Source organism: Astatotilapia calliptera, chromosome 6, assembly GCF_964374335.1.
Source record: "Astatotilapia calliptera chromosome 6, fAstCal68.1, whole genome shotgun sequence".
Taxonomy (NCBI): Eukaryota; Metazoa; Chordata; class Actinopteri; order Cichliformes; family Cichlidae; genus Astatotilapia; species Astatotilapia calliptera.
This window is the reverse complement of record NC_137427.1, coordinates 5,412,761-5,435,822: the sequence shown is the minus strand read 5'-3', so window position 1 is coordinate 5,435,822 and position 23,062 is coordinate 5,412,761. Positions and strand designations below refer to the sequence as shown.

At 39.6% G+C, this 23,062-nt stretch overlaps 1 protein-coding gene across 1 annotated transcript; it reads left to right on the top strand.

Annotated features, from left to right (window-relative positions):
- Window positions 1–312: 312 nt before the first annotated feature.
- On the top strand, window positions 313–10,270 carry LOC113023643 (multidrug and toxin extrusion protein 1-like). The gene is made up of 16 exons (XM_026169856.2): window positions 313–538; window positions 1,111–1,212; window positions 1,302–1,370; window positions 1,593–1,741; window positions 3,779–3,821; window positions 4,640–4,684; window positions 4,792–4,889; window positions 5,969–6,066; window positions 6,492–6,673; window positions 6,756–6,864; window positions 7,989–8,064; window positions 8,374–8,443; window positions 8,537–8,669; window positions 9,329–9,423; window positions 9,501–9,564; window positions 9,637–10,270. The coding sequence occupies exons 1-16, from the start codon at window positions 356–358 to the stop codon at window positions 9,879–9,881; spliced, it is 1,761 nt and encodes a 586-aa protein (XP_026025641.2). The 5' UTR covers window positions 313–355; the 3' UTR covers window positions 9,882–10,270.
- Window positions 10,271–23,062: the final 12,792 nt, after the last annotated feature.

Below are 23,062 nucleotides of genomic sequence, written 5' to 3'. Positions count from 1 at the left end.
ATGACTGGGTGTGTAAAGTGCTTTGGGGTCCCTAGGGGGGACTAGTAAAAGCGCTATACAAATACAGGCCATTTACCATTTACTAAGGAATATCACCAGCATCTTTTAACTGTCATTTTAATGATCAACTGTAAGTGAATGCTTTATTTGTACAAGTGTATTGAGTATTTTGCAATAGCCGAAATCACACCTAAACAGAGTCAAGAGTTGGTTGGCTGTAAGGTGAGGAGGACAGTATGTGTCTGGCCCCTCCTCAGACTCCTGCGCTGGTTATCAAACCAACAACATTTTCTTCTGCCTGAGTGACAGAAATCACCCAGAGCTGTTTGTGAAGAGGATCTGTATTTGTTCAATTATGGACTCTTCTGGGGAAAAAACAGGAAAATGCACCGAGGCAGTGAAAGAGGATTTAAAGGAAAGTGCAGCGGCTGCTTGCGCACAGAGCTCCCGAGGCTGTTGCCACATATGTGTCCCTCGGTTTATTCCGTCAGTTTACCGCAATGAGCTTGTGCAACTTTCCAAACTGGCGGGACCAGTGGTAAGACTGTGTGTAAATTTGAAGCTCATTTGAAGTTTGTCACACTCTCTGTCTGTTGTTACTGACAGGAAGAACGGATTTACTACAGAAGATGCACCATGTGTCAATAAACTGTAATTTGATTTAAACGTGGGACCTGGACCCTGGTTTAGTGTCTTATTAATAAATACATTAAATGTTATTTATGTTATTATGAAGTCCTGTTTCTGAATGGACCTCAAGCACTGTAGGACTGTACTGTGTATATCTGTTTAGTATTACAATCATTTAATTTTAAATTAAGTTACTATGTTTTTATGCATTATTTGGATTACATATCAAATTCCTCCATGTTTTCTTTAAGCCCCCAAAACATACAGTTGCTTATGTTTTTACTATTTTTACTCTTTATCGTGCTGCTGTAACACAGAAATTTCCCTTGTGGGAAGTATCCATCTATTTTAGATATTTGCTATATGTTTAACATCCTTAAGTTACTAAATGTTTTAACCATATTCATTACTTATTTATTTTTCCTTTAAATGTATTTCTAAATACAACACAGAGTCAGTATCTCCTCTTCTGTACTTCAGGTCATTTCCCAGTTCATGATTTTCATGATCAGTTTTGTCAGCACGGTGTTCTGTGGTCACCTGGGGAAAACTGAACTTGCAGCTGTAGCATTATCAATTGCGGTGAGCAGACATTTCAGTGCCTTTGTTGTTGAACTGTAAATATGCATCATTTTTTACCCCACTTTATGCATGTTGTGTTTCGTTTGCAGGTAGTTAACGTCACTGGTATTTCCATTGGCACCGGTTTGTCGTTAACTTGTGATACCCTCATATCTCAGGTAGGGTCCTCACCAGAGCTTTCACTTTATTTGTGTAACCAAGACAAACACAAGCAGCACAGCTGGGTTCCCAGGTTCTCCTGGAATGCCCTTTTAAACATCTCAACACTGAGCTTTTGTGTGGAGTTATTTTTCTATGATCAGTCATACCCTTGTTCTTTGGTGGGATTCTGTGTTTTCCAACTTTTCTCACCCGAGCGTCTGTCTACCTGTTTCACGCAGACGTATGGGAGCGGTAACTTGAAGCGTGTGGGTGTGATTCTCCAGAGGGGAGTTCTGATTCTGCTGCTGGCCTGTTTCCCTTGTTGGGCCATCCTCATCAACACTGAGCCTCTCCTACTTGCTGTCAAACAGAGTCCAGAGGTCGCCAGGTGAGCTGTTATTAACCAGCAATAACAGACGCGTGGATGTTGTGACACTGCTGAGCATGTGTCTGTCTCACTCTTAAAGAAACACAAATTATGCAAAATGCCAAGCACTGTTAGTTTGTGCAAAAAATACAGTGGTCCCTCGCTATACTGCGGTTCACCTTCCGCTGTTTCGCGGATTTTTTTTGTGCAATTTTGCATGTTTTTTTGTTTTTGTTGTTTTTGCATTCAGCTTGTCAAATTTACATAAATCTTCGATCACTAGCAGTGTGACTCTGAAGTGCTGTACTGTATGTTTGTAAGTTTTCTCCCCAACAAAAACAACAATGTCGACGAAACGTTTTGCACCGTCAAAGGCACCTGCGGTAGCACCCAAGATACAGAGAAAGATGCTAACCATCTCACAAATGATGAACTTCTGGACATGCTAAAGGAAGGTAGAAGTTACCGTATTTTTCAGACCATGAGGCATTAGGCAAAACAAAACAGTCAGATGAGTTAAACTTTACTCAACTCATTGTTCTTGCTTCCTCTACTTCCGTACCATTGATTCATTAATGTTTAATTCTCTGGCAGCTGCTCTATTCCCATGTTCTGGACATAAAAACAGGGTTTGATCTTTGGCTTCATTCTTTAATACTGGACTTATTTTTCTACGAAGGTTTGAACTTTGAGAGTCTTTAAACAGGAGAGAAAAGTGTGAAAATGTTCATGCCTGTCAGAGAAAAGTGTATAAAGTGTGTAGTGACGGTCAAAGGAGCTTGCAAAGAAAAGCGTCTGGACTTCTTTAAGTTGCTTGAAGACGTTTCACCTCTCATCCGAGAAGCTTCTTCAGTTCTAAGGTCAAATGGTGGAGAGTCCCAGATATAAACCTAGTGGGAGTGACCCCCCACAGAGGGACAAAAGGACCCCCTGATGATCCTCTAATCGCCTGAGCCAAGGTGTGAAACTGGGTGTGGGTCCCAATCAGCCAGAGTTTCGGGTGAGTTCATTGTGAAACCTGGCCCCACCTTATCATGAGATCAGATGGCCCAGGATGTGAGTGGGCGTTAAGGCGTCTGGGAAGGATCTCAAAACTGGATTATAGATGGCAGAGAGTTGGTGTCGTAAACCCCCGCCTCTGTTCAAAGATGGTCGCTCACAGTGGACATAGATGGCTTCTTTCACTCCTCTTTCAAACCATCTGTCCTCTCTGTCCAAAATGTGAACATTGGCATCCTCGAAAGAGTGTCCTTTATCCTTAAGATGCAGATGGACTGCTGAGTCTTGTCCTGTGGAGGTGGCTCTTCTACGTTGGGCCATGTGCTTGTGAAGTGGCTGTTTGGTCTCTCCAATGTAGAGGTCCGGGCATTCCTCGCTGCACTGTACAGCATACACCACGTTGTTAAGTCTGTGTTTTGGCGTTTTGTCTTTCGGGTGTAGTGACGGGTTTTACAGCCTAAAAACAACATATTTTTAGAACGTAACTCGAGATAAACGGGGCGTCACTGTAATGCAGTAATCGAAAAGCACATTATACCAAACCTCATAGTTTGACCACCTGTAGCAGCAGAAACTAGCTGTTAACTCAGCAGTGGAAATGCATGGAAATGTGTGCTGGTTCTTACTGCACACATTTCTGACCTGTGAGAAATAATTCAGTAGATCCTTGTACAGGTTTACAACCCAACACTACTTAAACTACGTGCTGTGTTTGTTTGTTTGTCACATTGTTACTGTGCCTTGACTTTTGGATAAAGCTGCCAAAAACTTTTAAAAAGATAATTAACATCCTGAGACCTGAGATGCATTTTCAGTTTGTCTAAACTATTTGGGATTAGTTGGACCCAATAAGTATAAAAAGGAAGCACCATCATTGGTGGGCTTATTTTACAGCATAACGCATTAAAGTCACCATTGTGTAACACAGCATGAAACAGTAATGAGCAGAATGAAGTAAAAGAACAAGCAAAATGGTATGTAACCTTAATTTATGTGCAGTCAAATGTCACCATCATCAGTTTCACAGGCTTACTTTGTTTTTTTCATTTCCACATGAAGCCTCTCCCAGCTCTATGTGAAGATCTTCATGCCCGCTCTGCCGGTGAGTTTGACAGGATTTGATGCAGATTTGGAAGGTGTTCAATATTTAAACAAAAGGCAGGTTGATATCCAGAACTGAGGGTCTTAACAACAGATGCAGTGCTATTTAAGGTCCAGAGAGCATCGGTCACACCTCAGCACACGGGGTGGTAGAGAAAGTCATCTACTAAGGGTTAGGGTTGGTAGTTTGACCCCTTAGCTGCTCCAGTCTGCATGCCAAATGTCCTTCAGCAAAATAGTAACCCCAAGTTACTCTCCAATGAATCCATTGGAGTGTGAATGTTAGATAAAAAGCACTTAGGCATGCTCACCTAACCCTATATGTGATCTCCTCCCTTTTGTCCCCAGATCTATGGGCGTTGGTGCTTAAGAGGTTAAGGATCGGATGGGTGAATGAGACGTGTTGTAAAAAGCACTTTGAGTGCTCTGAGAGATTAGAAAAGCACTTTATAAGAATCAGTGCATTCACCATTTATCATGTTTGACTTGGTATTCGTTTCTAAGGAGATTTACATTGTTCAACAATACTGCTCAATCTCTAACTTTGATGCCCCCCTCTCATTTATTCTTGGTTGAACTTTGAGGCATAAACTATCAGACAAAGTGGATGAGGGTTAATAACTTGCAGTGGAGGTGTATCAATGTATAGAATCTGTGATAAATTTTTTTTCTTTGATTTATTACTAATTATTTGACATGTTCATTGTTTTCATTGAAAAGTGTTAGCGTGCTGATTAACCTAAGATCCGATCATGTGCTCAAATTTGTTCTTCACTTCTGTCAACGAGTCTCTTATAATTTAATGTTTGCTTTCTTCAGGCTGCTTTCATGTACCATCTGCAGGGGAGGTATCTTCAAAATCAGGTGCAGTGCTTTTGAAGCATGCATATGGCCTACATTACTTTAATAACTGGTTGTGCTTTTAAAACATTAACATGAATATTATTTGTATTTTGTGCTTTGGTGTACAGGGAATTATATGGCCTCAAGTTATAACTGGAGCAATCGGAAATGTCTTTAATGCAATATTCAACTACGTCCTCATCCATCAGCTGGATTTGGGTGTTGCGTAAGTTTTCCTCCATCATTCCTGTGACATCATTGGTTGAATGTAACCTCAATTCAGACAGTGAAAACTATATGTGTTTTAAATTCTTTATCTAAATTCATGATCCAGTGAATTTAGGTGAATTACCACAGGTTTTATGGTGTGTTGGTAAATTTGCAGACCCAAATGCAGGACACAAGGATCAAGTGTCCTGCATTTGATCCTTGTGCACTTGAAAGACGAGAATACACTGACCGTCAAAGTAAAACAGGAAACAGACTGGGCACAGAACTAAACCTAAGAACTAGACACAGAGGCACCAGAAAAAAACCCTCAAAACTAAAATACAAAAACAGAACTCAGAAGGCTAGAAGTCATATACAAAGATGAAATCATAGAATAACACCAATAATACACAAAACACTGGGTCACCGATTCAGGACCATAACATCATGAGCTTGAGCACAGTAATATTTTTAGTGTCAGTGTCAAGGTATCAGACAACATGCTTTCAAACTGTGGCAGATGTGTGCGGATATAATTTCGTAGTTGAAGATATCTTAAAAAATGGCTGCACAGTATTCCAAATCTATCTTTTAATTGTTGAAATGACATGAAGGTATCGTTTGATTACACGTCTTTTAATTTATGAATTCCCAGTTCATGCCACACGTTGAAAGCTCTGTCTGCACATGATGGAAGGAAAGAAGGGTTAGATGTAACAGGCATACACATTGATAGTGGTTTTAGTTTAAAGTGCTTAATTTGAAGCAAACAACATATATCTAATAAGAAAGCAATACCAGGCTTCGGAAGACTATAAAACCCATAAGCACAAGGAAATACAAAGCGGCACTATTGAAAAAAATATATAACAAAATGTAGAACATGAATATAAATTGTTTCTCAAAAACCTCAAAGGAATAATGAACTGACAGCAAATTCGAAACCCATCCATCCATCCTCTTTCACTTGTCTTTTTACAGGGTTACAGGGGGCTGAAGCCTGTCTTAGGGTGCTTGAATTGTCACCTGTAAATATGGAGCTTTAATTGTTCATTTTTTTTCCTTCTTTTAATCTCTAATGTTTTTATCTTCTAGTGGATCAGCAGCAGCCAGTGCCATCTCCCAGTATTTGTTGGCATCGGTCTTATTCATTTACATGTACTTGAGAGGTCTGCATAAGGCCACATGGGCAGGTCAGTCATTTTACTTCTACGGGGATCCTGAACTTGCTGAAATGTTTTGATTTTGCTGTGTCGTTCGCCTTATTTCCAATTCTGTCCAATAATTTCATCATGTTGCATCATTTAGCTTTTGGCCTTTCATACCTGAAGTTTTCCATTATAAATACTCAAGAGTTTAATGTTTGACAAAAATAGTCATACTCTATAACTGTGGAGTGCAGTGTGGAGGAGAGGTTATTCTTTAACACTGCGGTTCCAATAAACTTCAAGACATCTCTGTAATAGTTAAAATGTGTGGGATTTAAATATTGTTTAATAGTAATGTCTGATTTATGCAAATTCCTCATTAGTAATTGTTGATCCGAGGCCCATAATTAAATCCTAATTTAAACCAATAGTTTGAAAGATGACATATAGAGTCACTCTGACCCACACAGGTTGGTCCCTCGACTGTCTCCAGGAGTGGGGACCCTTTGCCCAGCTGGCTGTCCCCAGCATGCTCATGCTCTGTCTGGAGTGGTGGGTGGTTGAAGTGGGAGGATTCCTGGCTGGTGTGATCAGTGAGGCCGAGTTGGGAGCTCACTTGATATCCTACGAATTGACTATTACTGCATACATGGTAACTCCAGTGAACCTTTTGACTTTTGCTTATATGTTGACCTGGCATTACATTTTGGAATTACACATGGATTTTCCCACAGATTCCATTAGGGTTTGCTAGTGCTGCCAGCGTACGGGTTGGGAATGCACTTGGTGCAGGAAACATCGAGCAGGCCAAGCTGTCGTGCAAAGTCCCCATCATCTGTGCATGTAAGAACCAACACACTAAGTATTATTTTCTATGTTAAATGAACAGAAAAAAGTAAAAATACTGCTAACTGAGCAGTAGCAGGATTAGTTTTATTTCATGCTGAGCTTCATGACATAAGAATATGAAGTAGAATACATTTCATAAAATATAAATGAACTATTCATCCATCCAGCCACCTTCCAACAGCGTAGCCAATTAATGGTAGATTAATGGTGGACTCTCGGTGCCAAGTCCATCACAGGGCCAACTCAGAGATAGACAACCATTCATATTCATGTATACAGTGACATTAGAGCCATTAACTAACCTAACATGCATTTCTTTGGTCTGGGAGGAAGCTCGAGTACCTCCACAACCCATACAGGGTCCATGGCTGTTCCGTCAACATAAGGGGTCACCACAGGGGGTAGCTTTGCATGATTGATCTGGTCAGTTTTATGCCGGATACCCATCCTGACACAGTCCCAAAGGGGATTTGTCTCCAGTTGAAATTGAACCAGTGACCTTTTGCCTATTATGGACCAGTTTGTTTACCCGACCCTGGGCAAAATAGTATGTAGTTGATATGCATTAGAACACATGTTGAATAAGCTGCAATAAATTTGTGGACTATGTATACTTCATGTAATTTTGAGCCTGCAGTTAAACTTGAACCCTTTAAATCCCAGCGTATCGTATTTGATACATGCCTTTTTGTGATCATCAGCGTGACTCCCCCCACCCCACCCCACCCCACCCCCAAATGATTTAAATTGCATGACACATTTTAATGACTAAATTGCAAAAATATCGCTCATGTAGCGAATGTGATTCAAGTTAAACCTCATATATGCTGATTAAAATTTGATATATATTTTGAAATGAAAGATTTCTGGCAGTTATATCATGGTTTAGGTTCTAAAGTGTTAACATAAATTCAACTTGTGCCTTGTTTTTGAACTTGTTTTTGTTGTTAAACGTGAATGCTGTACAATCGTTCCACTTTGGAAAAAGAAGAATAATGAAATTACAGTACATTTTTCACCACAACTGTATATAAACTGTAAAGTTGGCCACCTTTTGTGTTCCTTGTTTTTCTGTTTTTCCTGTGATTTTAATATTTAAATGGTTTTTCTCATTGCAGTCATAATTGCATGCTTTGTTAGTATTATTTTTGGCGTCTCAAAGGATGTCATCGGATACATTTTCACATCAGAGCCGTAAGTATCTTTGACCTTTAACCTTGATTCCAGGAAGAGTTCCTCTCTTATTTATTGCTTCTTTAATTACATGTATTATTCAAGATAATCATTTATACCTTTGTCTCAGAAACATGTTGCCCTTGTTATCTAGTTTCAGTTAACTAAAACAAGCCTATGTGAGTGCTATAATCAAATAAATTCATTGTTCATGTGTCCCATTGTATTAAAGGTCTTGTTTTCATTAAGTTTCATATGTTCTTGATGTTTGACAATATTTGTGAATGTACAGACAGATGTACTGAAGCTGAAACTGCACACTGTTTTTAGCGATATTTTGCAGAGGGTTTCTGACCTCATGTTGATATTTAGTTTCTTGCATCTTGGTGATGCAATTGCGGTAAGAAATGATTTTACAGCAGTGATCGACATTTCAGGCTAATACTGTCAAATATAAAATGTGATTCAGAGAAATCTGTGTTTGTGTTTACAGGCTGTGGCTGGAGGAGTTGTCAGAGGTGTAGGAAAACAGTCGGTTGGTGCTCTGTGTAACCTGGTTGGGTACTACATTTTTGGCTTACCCACTGGTGTGTCTCTGATGTTTGCAGCCAAAATGGGGGTTGTAGGTGAGGACTGAGTGAGGGTGGCATTCCAAGCTCCTTTGTTTTCCTTCATAGCATTGGATTGATATTACATATTCAAGACAAGAGAAAATAAGATATGTCGTACTTTATTTATCCCTAATTTTATATAATAACAATTAATTTTATTATATTCATTAAATAAAACCAGACATTTTGGTAGTTTTCTAGTCGAGTATGTTATAATAATGCCAGGGAGGAAAGACATCAGCAGTGACTTTGGGGAAGCATTTGTTGCTGTCCATGAAGGTTTGACAGAAGAAAGTCTCTTCTGTCCAAAAGGAACATTGCAGCATGGATTAGGTTTGCAATATTGCATCTGATGGAACAATGTTCTTTGGACAGACAAGAATAAAGAGGAGATGTTGGGCCATGCAAACTTCAATGCACACCACAATCATCATCCCAAGCAAAGCACCTCGCTTTTGCGTTTTTTGCTTAGTTTTTGCTAAAGACGTATCATAATATGCCATATGCTGCTATTCATCTACACATCTACATCTCTATATATAACCAGTGTATGTTGTGTCTTTCAGGTTACAGGTGGATTGTGACAAATGCGTGCTGCGGTCAGAAATTAAATGTACTTCCTGCTTGTCAGAAAAACTATTAAAACTCTTCTTCTTCTGTTTTTTCTGCTGTAGGATTTTGGACAGGCCTTACGGTTTGCGTGTTCGTGCAGTCGATCTTTTTCATCACATTTTTGTGCAAACTCGATTGGAAGAAGGCTGCTGAAGAGGTGCGCACCTGCATCTATTGACAGTTTATCACACTTTCATTCATCAAAGCATGTCATTAACTGTTGTGTCTGATCAGGCTGAAATGCGAGCGGGAGTCCGCATCAAAGAAGAAAAAGACACGATCAAGATGGAAAATAGAGGTGAGTGGGCAAACTGGCTGAAACATCCCATTATTACAGTGTCTTATTCATGCTTCTCTTTCCAAACCCTAGACTCTAATCACATCCAGACCCCAATCAGTACTATTGGATCCAGTGGTGAGAGCGCCGGGGTGGACCACGTATACATGGAGGTGCAAATACCAGAAGAGAGTCAAACCACCAACACCACTACAGTGGGAGATGTTCTGTCAGTGTCACAGCTGGTGTTACGGCGCGGCCTGGCGATACTCATCATGATCCTCATCCTCGCTGCTGGAGTCATTACCAACACCGTCCTCACCCCGCTGCTCAAATGATGTAATGGGTTAAATGTATTGTTGTGTATATACATACACGCTTAGTATATTTAGTGTGCACACAAAAAATACCACTTTTTATTTTATTTGCCTTAATCAACATATCACAAAAAGATATCAGAAATACCAAAAGAAAATTAAAGAATTTAATTTAATTTAGCTATCTCTTCTGTCTAATTATGTGTCTTTTACAGAAACTATGTATGAAATAGCATATTTATTTATAGCTAATAGCTAATAATAGTTGTATTTCTGATTTCATATAAGGTTTTTTTTAGTGTTTATTAATGTTTGCTAATTATATGTTTTAAATAAAGATTAGATTCACATTCAGATACATATCAGCCCATGCAATAAATGACATCTTCTCAGACAGTTTCATCAAACAACCAGTACTGTTAATTATCAATGTCCATAATAGCAAATCTAGCACAGTTCGACTCTGAAGTCAGGTTTTTTACCCATCTAATCTTGGTGGCTGTTTCTGTGCCTCCCTCTGCTAACCCCACATGTGACATTATCCACTCTGTCATAGCCAATTCAATTCAAATTCTTTATTGTCCCACAGGGTGAAATTAGTTTAGCAGGCAAAATAAAAGTAAACAAAACAATAATATAAAATAATAATGACAATAATAGTAATAGAAAGTCACAGGATGGTCATTTGCCACTAAGGAGATGGGATGCAGTAGGGATAAAAGAAACCTGGAGTCTTGGTCTTCCTCAAAGGTACTCAAAAACGGCGCCCAGAAGGCAACAACTCAAACTCACTGTGAAGTGGATGGTTCAAACAATTAACAATAGAATGAGCCTTCCTAAGCACATTTTTGTTGTAAATAGCCAAAAGTCCATCTTGCCAGCGCCCTGAAATTTTGCTAGTAGTTTTTACCAGAAGTCCCAACTTATTCTTATTCTTCACCGTCAGGTTACCAAACCAGGCAGCGAAAAGACATCATTCAATAAAACTACAAAACAAAGACAACATCTCAGATGAGACATTAAAGGATCTCATTTTCCTTAAAAAGAACAGTCTTTGTTGGACTTTTTTAGTAGTGGCATCAGATTGAAATGCAGCTGGATGCCTCTCTTGTGTCCTGGATTGTTGACTTCCGCCACTGCACAGAGACCTGTCATCTTCAGAGGTTTTCTGATGACTCTGCAGTGGTTGGATGGATCAGTGTGGGTGTTGAGAGAGAGTACCGGGCTGTGGTTGACTCCTTTGTCAATGCGGTGCGAGCACAATCATCTTGATTGTGGACTTTAGGACGAGCAGGAAACCTGCGTCCCCTGCTTCAATCCATTGCCACATACCTAGTTTCAGGGACTAAGATGCACGGAGAGGAATGGAGAATTTGCAATTTGAGAAATGAGACCCAATAAAAACTAAATGTGGAAGACGATAACAAATCACAGCACAGTGTGGTGCATGACCTTAATCATGTGATTTAGCATGTTTTGGTTTTCTTGTTAGCTCACAAAATTTGTGGCATTGTTCCTCCTGATGACTGTTCAAATAAGCCAACTGACCTGACATAACTCATTTCCAAGACAAGCGGCTTGTCCACTCGAGGGCTGGCAGCAGGAGTCAGCCAACATCCTGTTATACAAGAGGCATATAAGAGGTCAATAGAGTCACATCCTGAGCTGAGGTCCAGAAAGACAGTGGGAGTTTGAGTGCATAATACAGTTTTTACTATAAGTTTTTTGTGTTCACAGAAGGAAAGAAATCCAGGGAAGCCTTGAAATATTGTCATTTACCCTCTCTAACACTCTGTTTCTGATGAAGCTGGACGATAGAGATGATCAAGAAAACTAGTGGTGAAGCAACAAAGACAAGTGATACACCCTTGTGGTTAGGAGCAGAGCAAGATCCCCTTTCCCCTTAGTGGGGTGGGTCACCTTCTCCACAGAGCCTGATTCCACCCAGTAATTCTTCCTCCCAGAGGAAGCATTTGCTTTGCAGGACCTCACGGTCACTGAACAGAAAGACTCCCAATTAGGAGTTTTCAGAGCAGAGACACTGTAAACGCCCCTAGAGAGTTATTGCATGTTTGGTTGTGTAATTAGTTATAGCAATGACAAAGGACTAGAAAACAAAACATTTAGTTTTATAGACTTTATGACACTTTTTGCTGCCACTGAAGATGGAAAAATAAAAACCTAATTCAAGCAAAAAAAAGTGCTCTTACTCAAGTACAGCAGACTGAGGAGGAACACCACCTGGTGAGTAAAACAGCTGTGATCTGTCCTTTTTGAAATTCAGTTTTGGGTAGGAAGTCAGTCACAATGTGGATTAATCTGCTGTTTACCACCCGTCTGTCTGTTAAAGATTATTTAAGATAATTTTATAGTTTGAATAAGCTTTGTAGCAGTACTCTGTTTATGTTATTCACTGCTTTCTCGTCTGTCCAGATAAACCAATATCTGACACTAGAGTACAGTCTGATCTATATACTTACCCAAACATCACCATTTATCTTTGCAAAACCATATTCACCGTTTACTGACACCATACAATAAGCATTGGTGCTTTAGAACACCCTGCTGGTTATATGTGGTTATGTCACTTGTTCTGTGGTTTTACAGTTGAAGTAATGGAACGTTTTCTGGGTTATTACTTAATTAAGGAATAATTAAACCTGACAGGCAGTTTAAGGCGAATACTGTCAAGCATCCACTCCTTGCACCCACCACATCATCCCTGCTCTAACGTTTTTTTCTCCCTCATGCTTGTCATACTTGCAGATGTCAGTAAAGTTGTATCGGCTACATGTGTCAGCATCTAGCTACAGAAGCACAGCTGGTAACTTTTTTTGAAGTTTCGAGTAATTTTGGATACAGTGTTTCAAACACTGTATCCAAACACAAGAGAAAAGTCACACATGAAGTTTGTTACACAAAATGCATATCGTACTCCAGCACCAGAGTAAAGGGTGTGAGAGCACTGGCTTGAAATAGAGGAAATAGGTGAATTAAAACTGAAAGTTTTATCTGTCATGTTTTAGAGAGTAAAAATGGACTGAAATGCAGAGACATTGGAAGCAGAGTATAATGAGCCATTTATTTTGGCTGATTAAATAGAGTTAGCAATGTGGTGCACAAAGTTCAGGATTTCAGAGGGAGGGTATGCACTTTTCATGCTTGCAGTTTCTGCATCTGAGCCTGAATCAAGATTTTTACCAATGACAGACCTCTCAGCTGGAGTCAAGGAGCAGTACTTCAGCATTACTACAGCTGTCTTGGCTCTCTGCACAGACTCACTGTGTCCTTTTTAAATATAATGGCATGCCACTGTGGTCGAGGTTCTGCAGCAGGTAATCTGAGATCATTGTACATCAAGTGCATCATTTAAAAGCAGTAAGGCTGCAGCTTCATGGATTATTGCAGTTCACTAATTTTCTTGTTATTGCTAATCTGGTTAATGCAGATTAATGGCTTCACAAGTTAACACACATAGCAAACAAGGTGATTGTTGCAAGCATCAGTTTATGCTGCCTCCAAAGACTTAGCCGGCTTTCCTAGACTGAAAGAGAGAGGGCTGTTCAGAGACTCCGTATTAATTACGATAGTGCCAGTGATCCATGCAGATGTTGTTACTGTCTGTATATGGTTTCCTCATGCATTCAGCAGACTAAACTTTGCCCTCAGTAATATTTGGACAACTACAGTGGGATGCAAAAGTTTGGGCAACCTTGTTAATAGTCATTGTTTCCCTGTATAAATCGTTGGCTGTTACAATAAAAAATGTCAGTTAAATGTATCATATAGGAGACACACACAGTGATATTTGAGAAGTGAAATGAAGTTTATTGGGTTTACAGAAAGTGTGCAATAATTGTTCAAACAAAATCAGGCAGGTGCATAAATTTGGGCACTACAAAAAATAAATGAAATCAATATTTAGTAGATCCACCTTTAGCAGAAATAACAGCCTCTAAACGCTTCCTGTAGGTTCCAATGAGAGTCTGGATTGTGGTTGAAGGCATTTTGGACCATTCCTCTTTACAAAACATCTCTAGTTCATTCAGGTTTGATGGCTTCAGAGCATGGACAGCTCTCTTTAACTCACACCACAGATTTTCAATAATATTCAGGTCTGGGGACTGAGATGGCCATGTTGTACTTGTTCCTCTGCATGAATGCCTTAGTGGATTTTTTGATTTTGTTGTCTTGTTGAAAGATCCAGCCCCGGTGCAGCTTCCGCTTTGCACAGTGACTCCATCAGCTGGAAGATGATGTTGTAGGTCTTTGGTGCTGGTCTGTGGGTTGACTGACTGTTCTCACCATTCGTCGCTTCTGTCTATCCGAGATTTTTCTTGGCCTGACACTTCGAACCTTAACTTGAACTGAGCCTGTGGTCTCCCATTTTCTCAACATGTTCCTAACTGTGGAAACAGACAGCTGAAATCTCTGAGACAGCTTTCTGTATCCTTCCCCTAAACCAGACCTTCCCAAAGTGTGGGGCCCGCCCCCTAGGGGGGGCGTAGAGCCATTGCAGGGGGGGGGGGGGGGGGGGGGGCGCAGTATGAAAAGGGGGAAAAAAAAACAATGCTTCGACACTGCTAGCACGGGCACCCACACAAATGCAAAGCAGGAGATGAAGCATAGCTGAATATGTTTCCAAACCAACTTCATTCTAAGCCAAAGACTAGAAAATATGGTGAGGCATATCTTCCCTTTGGCTTCACCTGCACAAGTGCTGAGGTAGGTCTCCCCTGCAGAATTGGTTTTCCCTTCGTCAGGAGCAACGCTGGGCTGTTTAAATTACGGACAGTATCCCACATTCTTGATTTTTAGTTCACAAACACTTCTTGTAATGACTAACTACTCCTGACATTTTGGAGATGTTAGATCTTTATACAGTAAAGTTACAGTGGGATACAAATAATATCAGGCTGATCCTGCCACGATTTGTTTCCCCGGTTCAAATCATGGACAAACAGTATCCCACAGCTGTTTATTTTTTAAAACCCATTTTGCACAGAGAGGCATTTTTTGAAAAATGTATTGATAGCAATGTTGAATATTATTAAACAGGAGAAAAAAAACAACTACATGTAAAATAATTACACCGTGACGCCTCTGCCTTTGTAAATGGAGGGACAGTAACTGCATGTTTATATGTAAGCATGTAAAACCTGCAGATAGATTAACAGTATTTTGTCTCTGACTATCTGCCATTCTGCAATTCATCTCATGTAAACAATAACGTGGCGCACAGCGTGACATGAAAAAAGGCACATACCTTTGACGTTGCGTGATGAACTCTGTATTCCTGTCCACACATAAACGCAAAAAAGGAGTTTTAAAAAATCTCCATTTTCGGTGATTCAAAACGCCGTTTACGTGTGGACGAAACAGCTGCGTGTTCAAAAATACCCGTGTAGGTGCGGACGTAGCGTAAAAGAGTTAGTAGTTTATTTTCTTACTACCTGTAATTTATTGCAGATTACTTCTATTTGCTTAATTGGTTACTAAATGTTTGAGGTGTGAAATAAACCGCAATGGAGCAAAATATGGGCGTGTGTGGTTGGAGGATGTGTTTGTGCATGCGTGTGCGCGGGGGGGGATTTTTCTTGGGGGGGCCTAGCAAAAACAGTTTGGGAACCACTGCCCTAAACCATGATGGTGAACAATCTTTGTCTTCAGGTCATTTGAGAGTTGTTTTGAGACCCCCATGTCGCTACTCTTCAGAGGAAATTAAAAAAGGAGGGAAACTTACAATTGACCTCCTTAAATACTCTTCCTCATTATTGGATTCACCTGTGTATGTAGGTCAGGCAAGGGTGTGGATTTGGTTTTGGCATTGGTGGGGACGGATGATTCAACCACCGAACTCTGCCCTGTTTCTTTTTTTTCCTTTTCGTTTTTGCTTCTTAATAAAAAGAGGAGAAATATACTTGCCTACATATGCTATTCTACATGCTTTTAAACCATTTAAAATCACAATTCATAGTTTTATATGTGAATTACATAATGTTAAATTACTATTAAACAAATGACTGACTAAGTATTTTAGGCTTTAGTTTACTTCAGCCATAATCCATATAAACCAGGTATCATACAAAAATATAAATAGCTTCAAATACAGTCATGACAATAAAAGAATATGACTTTAAGGACTTAACAACATTACTTCAGTTATAGTACACTGAAGTAATGTGTACTATAACTATACTGCCCCGATCAGATCAGTGAGCTGAGATTTTCTATTCTAAACATGAACTACTGTTACAGCTACTGGTGTCCCACACAACAACTCAATGTCCACTATGTGAAGGAGCCAAACACATGCCTGCTCCTCTCGTTAACTGAGATAAACTGCTGGCATATTTGTTTTACATCTATACCGTCCAGTCTCTCCTGGTGGACATACAGCAGCATTGTTTAAACTCATTTGAGTCATTGTTAACCTTACCTATCTTTGTAGTCTTCTGAGAGCACTGACACTTCTTTCAGCCTCAGTGCATGCGTTTTATCCTCAGATTAAAATTATTATTCTGTGCTTGATGTGCCTCACCTTTGGCCCTGGCTCTTCCCCTCTGACTGCACTAGGACATATTGCCACCTGATAAAATAACACATGGATTCGTGCCATATAAAAAGTGAGACGTGTCAATTCAGATTCTTTGTCAAATATACACTAATGAATCAATTTACATCAACAGCCTAACAATTGTTATGATAATAAATACTAGTTAATCTATAGCACCAAATCATCAGTCAGTCACCTGTGACCTCGCCTCTTCACCTCTGTCCGAGCTACAACATGGCAGAGCTGCCTCTGTCACCTGATGAATAACAGTGAGACATTCCACATACATGTAGTCACACATGTGCTTCAAATACAGTAATGAACCAACAAGTCATCATCCAATTTCACCTGTGATCTTGTGTCACCATTACTCTCTGAGCTTTGTGTTGGTTCTTCTGTCACCTGACAAATAGGACATACATGACAATAAGAATAAAATGTGGAGCTGCTTCAGTGTTTCTGTCAATTTGTGCAGATCTTGACTCATCAGTAATGTTTGTAGCGTGAGTGCATTTTTAAAACAATTTGTGCAAACTGCACTACAAGGTGGAATATTTGCAAAATCATCACTACCTCGTGACATTTTGTCTAAAAAATTAACCCTATGAATATGTCAGTACCATTAGGATGAAATTATTGTGTCACCAACATTTTAATGTTAGACATATAATTTTAACAGCCTCTGTAACCCAATATCCGGGCTTGCTCGAGGCTGCAGTTTTCTCTGACAGTTTCAATCAAAAATAGAAATGCTGCTCTGAGACTGAGAGAACTAATAGTGTAATAGTTGTGCAGTTAGTTTCCAAAACACATTATTCGTGGTTACATACAATTTGGTGGTTGTTGAAATTTTGTGAGGTTTCACCAGAGATTCTGGCATTTCGGGCAAAAAAATTTATATTAAAAAATCGATTCAGGATTTTAATGAATCGATTTCACGTTATCCAAGCCAGAATCGATTTTAATCAATAAATCGATTATAAAAACCCACCCCTAACTAACAGGGCCAAAGCCTACATAGCCTGTAACGTTATTATGACGGACACATTTTATGAGTTAATTTGGCTTTAAGTGACTTGCAAGTTTCTATGAAAAATACTGATATCCAGGTTCTTCCTTTTTGCTGCCATCCTCCTCTCCTCCTCGCAGCGCAGGTTTGCCGCTGCTAAAACTAAACAGAGCTCCCTGAAAGGCACAGCCAATCACATTGGCCGTATTTGTCACATGAGGTAGCACTCCAGTAGAGAACGTAATTTAACTCTTTCTGCACCGCTGGGTGAATGAGACGTTGACAGCTCGTTTTTTTTTTTCTTTCTATCGGGTTTGATTTTCTTTACTCGAATAGATCAAATTATTGGTGGGGACAACTCAATAATCGCTGAATATTGGTGGGGACATGTCCCTTCCGTCCATGCCAAATCTACGCCCTTGAGGTCAGGGGTCACTGAGCTTACCAAGCCAATTTGAGTTCCAATAATTAGTTCTAAAGGTTTTGGAATCAATAAAATGACAACAGTGCCCAAATTTATGCACCTGCCTGATTTTGTTTAAACAATTATTGCACACTTTCTGTAAATCCAATAAACTTCATTTCACTTCTCAAATATCACTGTGTGTGTGTATCCTATATGATATATTTAACTGACACTTTTTATTGTAACAAACAACGATTTATACAGGGAAACAATGACTATTAACAAGGTTGCCCAAACTTTTGCATCCCACTGTATATGCTCACACTTGCGACTGTGCTCGTCTTGCACAAGAACCCACACTACTATAAACTTGTGTTTTTGTCCTCCTTTTGCAGCTACGTGGGTCAGAGGAGGATTTATCCTGGGTGTGGCCGAGGGTGTACACTCCCAACATGGGTTTAATATGGGCTCTCATGCCTTTACAGTATTCAGTGTCCTTCATATTAGGTAAGACCACTCATGTGCCATTGTGATGCGCACTTCCTAATCATATCAGACATGTCAGCACATTGTTTCTGTGTAGCTTAGCGTAATCCAAATCACATAGTTCAAACAGTATCTCATCCACTAAGGCGGTCTTTTCATTGCCAAACCATTGAGGGAGAGAAAATACATCACTATGATGGACCCGTTCCAGATAAAGTATAGAAAATTACTGAGCGGTGCTCTTGTAGTGCCATGTCTGCTGGTCGACGTCCTGTGGGTGTCGTGTACTCTGCTTGGCTTAGGTAAACATGCATGCTTAGCATCTAACAAACTATTTAGCTTAGCCTTATGCAACATTTAAAAGATTGTGCTTATTGTTTTTTTCTAACAGGTGCAACTATGAGCGTGATACTGGACTTACCTTATGGCTACTCTATTTGGATCTCTGCAGCTGTGGCCACACTTTGTTGGGAGGCCTTTATTCAGTGGCCTACACCGACATCATCCAGCTGTCTGTGGCTTTCCTCAGTTTAGTGAGTTGCAGTGCTACCAAAGATGTCCTTTATTTGCTATAATTCTGCCATCTGCACTACAATATAATTTTTTCAGGCCTTAGGTGTGATCATGTCAATCTGTTTGCAGTGGTGTGTCCCCTTTGCGCTCCTTAATACAACATCCGTAAACATCGCTGAGACGGCTTTCAACCACACCTTCCAGGAGCCTTGGGTTGGCACTCTGAATAAGGACAATATCTGGAAGTGGATTGATGACTTCTTAATGCTGGCAAGCTGAGCATCCATCAGTTTGATTCCTCTTTGTGCAGAGGAAGTTGGGTATGTAATGGTACACCTACAGTAAGGAATGAGATTCTTCTACAGGCACTGTTACTTAATTTTTTGATTGGACCTTGTATGTTCTTTTATATATGTTAATTCACTGCAGTCATTTTCACTGTAAAGAACGGCTTTTCTGTCTGCAGGGTGGCAGCAGAGTTTCGTTATACTGAGTGTATCTCACAGAATTTCATCCACATAAATCATACAGTTTTAACACTGGGTATGTGAATTTGGTTTACATTATAGCTTTAGTTTTTACCTTTCCGTGGGTGGAAATGTCTAGTAATGTGAACCACTTAACACTAATCTATGAATCATTCAAGCATAAAAAGGCAACTTAACTCAAGTGATGAACCAGTGTTGCGTCTACACATGAGACAATTTAGAAAAGGACCAATGTTGAACTGCATCTTAAGGCACTTTTTTACTAGAAGCCTGTCACAAAAACACATCATTTGTTCCCAGTGTGAACACTAGCACTACTGTACTTCTTGTCAGCTGCTTCTTTTGCCCTGTTTAAAATTGTTTAATGGAAATTAGCAAGTTCACTGCCTCTAGACATTAAGACTGGATGGCTAACGGCCTCTTTACAAATAGGCACTTCAAGGCATTTTGCATGTATGCAGTATTGTGCAGAGGTCTTTATTCCTCCTCATTTCTTTATAGGTCATTGCCAAGGTGCCAGACTTTCTTGTATTTTTTAAAGTGGTCTTCAGTCCAGTCCTTGTACCAGACCATTTCCAGAGAAATTATTTTTCTTATTTTTTTAAAGCCACTAAATACTGACCTATAAGTAATTCGAGCATAAAGATGTCAAACATAACACAGTTTGACAGGTATAATATAGTATTTTTTTTTTTCAACAAAAAGGTAATTCCCAAAGAGCTATTAACCGAAAACTTGTCTTGGCATGATGTACAGCATGTCCTTAAAAATGAAACTGGACAAGTGGAGGACACTAGAAGAACTGGCAGGTCTGAAAAAGTATCTGCAGAGAAGGAACAGAATCTTAAAGTCAAGTCCTTCGGTTGGAACAAAATACAATAAAGAGCTGACAAAGGACCCTGAACTCAACATTAATGAAGTAGTATTGGATATCTTGACAGACATGCACAAAATACAGCCCACATCCAAAGAAGAGCTTCAAAAAGCCTGGAGAACTGTTTCTGAAGAATACTTAAAGAAATCACAAGAAAACTGCTAAGAATAAAGGAGGAAATACAAAATAAATGATAACATGAGACTTTCAAGCTCATTAGAATTGCACAAACTCTGTTTTTGCCTTATACACTTTATTTCCATGTATGTTTTCCACATTTCAATTAATTGCTGCACATATTTCCAATTTTCTTAGCAAAATATGAAGAAATGAATGCTGGTTCAAGACTTTTGCACACTAGTGTACATTTCAAAAAAGAAAGGGAAGCAGGGAAAGTATTTCTGACACAATCAAAGCATTATTCAGCATTCACTTCAGATACACACCCATTTTACATGAAAATTTCTACTTACTGTTTTCCCTACTTTGTCACTAATATTTGCCTCATTATTGTCAAAAAACTATTAAATTAAAAATTATACCGAAACCACAGACAAGTAGCAGAGTGAAGTTTGTAAAAGCTGGCAAACTCCCAGTTTTCAAACAAAACCAAAGCCAATGCAGGCAGATGATAAAGGTTAAACAGTTGATAAGAGGCCATAAGCAGATTTAGGCAGATAGAAGTCGATGGAGATGGGAAATGTTGGGCAACACTGAGCTGGCTGAAGTTTGCTCTGGGACCGGATTATAACAGCTTGGTTTGTGGTGACTCATTGCTTCATTATCAAGTAATCTATTAGAATAAATACAGTGCTGTGCAAAAGTCTTGATCCACTGCTCACGTTTTTTACCCCCCATAAAAGGCTGATGGTGTACTGCTGTCGCCCCCTCTGAGCTGATGAGCAACATGGATACCCAAGTTTGTGAATGCGATAACTAATTATCAGATTGATAGCATAGGTGTTTCAACTAATAATCTCAGATTAGTTTGAATGTCTATGGCATAGAATGACTCTCATCTGCTGTAGTTTTTCAGGTCTGACTTTATAACTGTCAGACTGTTTTATTTTTGGCAGTTTTCATCCATTCAACTAAATAAATGGGAACAAATTATGTTTTTGTGACAGGCAGCTAGTAACACAATACCTAAAAATACAGTTTAAAATTGTTTCTTTGCCAAGTTGTCTGTTATATGCAGACAAAACATTGGTTCATCCCATGAGTTAGGTGCCTTTTTTTATACTTAAATTATTCATAGATCAGTGTTAAGTTGCATACAAGAGAGGATTTCCGCATAAGCTTGAATGAAAATGTCCTTTTTTGTTTGTCTTGTATTTCCTTGCCTCACTCATTTTCTTGCACTTTCCTCCCATATCCTGCTATTTTTCTCCCAGGGTCTCGGCAGTCTCTCATTTCAGAGTTTCCACCAGAGGACGCTGTCTGCCTCCTCATCACAAACAGCCCAGTTAACCTGTTATGCTGCTGCCATTGTCATTGCCATACTGGGAATCCCTCCTGCCCTCATCGGGGCTGTTGCTGCTTCCACAGGTGGGATTTCCTGACACTGTATGTAACATGTAAAGTGCAGGTAACACATTTTCATCTTAAGGTTTCACAAAGCTGTTTTTTACTGTATTTATGGTATATGTCCAGCTGAAGTCAGATGCTGATAATGACAAATACTGTCGATAAGTACATGCTATAGGGATCAAACTATAACACTATGAGTGATTGTGAAATGTTTTCACACACTCCTGTTTACTTTACTGCAGCATGTTGTTTAATGGAGCGTTTTGATTTGGTTTAATCCCATTCACTCTAAAAAAAAAAAAAAATCTGTGACAAACTTACTGCACTGTACCTGCCAGGCAGCTGGAGCTGGAGGGAGATCAATTTAAACCTTAGCTGCATGCAAACACATGCTGCCACAGACCACCAAGATAAACAGGCCGAGCACACTTCCATAATGGAAATCGCACTGCAGAACACAGCACTGGTCTCCAGTCTTCCCAGAATCCAATCCAATAGTTTGTTAACAAGTGCGACATTTCAGACCTATACTTTTTTAGGCAGCTGCTTTTAATATTGTGGTTCAAGAATGTATGTAATGTAGACAAGGCCACGCTAACTACATCATCACTGCCACTACCAGAGTTGCCACTCAAGAAGAACCCACATAGTACCAGGTTCTTTTTTAAAGTTATGCTTTATACTGCCTAATTACTTTAATATGTTACTTACTGCATTACTTTGCATTGCTAACTGGTGTGTAACATTGCATCTCAGGCCATGCTATGGAGTAATGTAAAACTTCAACTTACAGTCCCACACCAACACAACTGACTCACGAGATGTTTATTTGGGGGATTTAAGTCATTACCACAATGCCGAAAGCAGAGCTGGCAAAAGCCAGCCTGAAGAGGACAGAAAATCGATTCTGCAGTAGAAATAGGTACAGATAGAAATGGAGGCAACAAAGGCTGACTGTGCATCTCTGCTTTTGTTTCCTGCCAGGCTCTGGCTGCTCAGCTGGGGTCAGCCTGCACTCAGCTTCATCATCACTCTAGGTTGTTCACTAGCTTTGTGTTTGCAAGCATCTGCACACACCTACATGCTAAAAAATGAAAAATAAAATAATATTCATGTCTCCTCCTCGCAAAAGTTTTAGACCACTCCAAGTTCGTCCTTCCTGCACACGAACTGAAATCAGCTGATTATAGAGTGAGTGCACAGAAAGAAAAAGACATATTCAGGGTTTTTTCATGCACCCATCATCAACATAATCATACACAAGTAACAACATAATTCCAAGTGATTACTAAACAGAGGAGAGTAACTCAATACCTTGCTCCATTACAGGAAATTGTAGT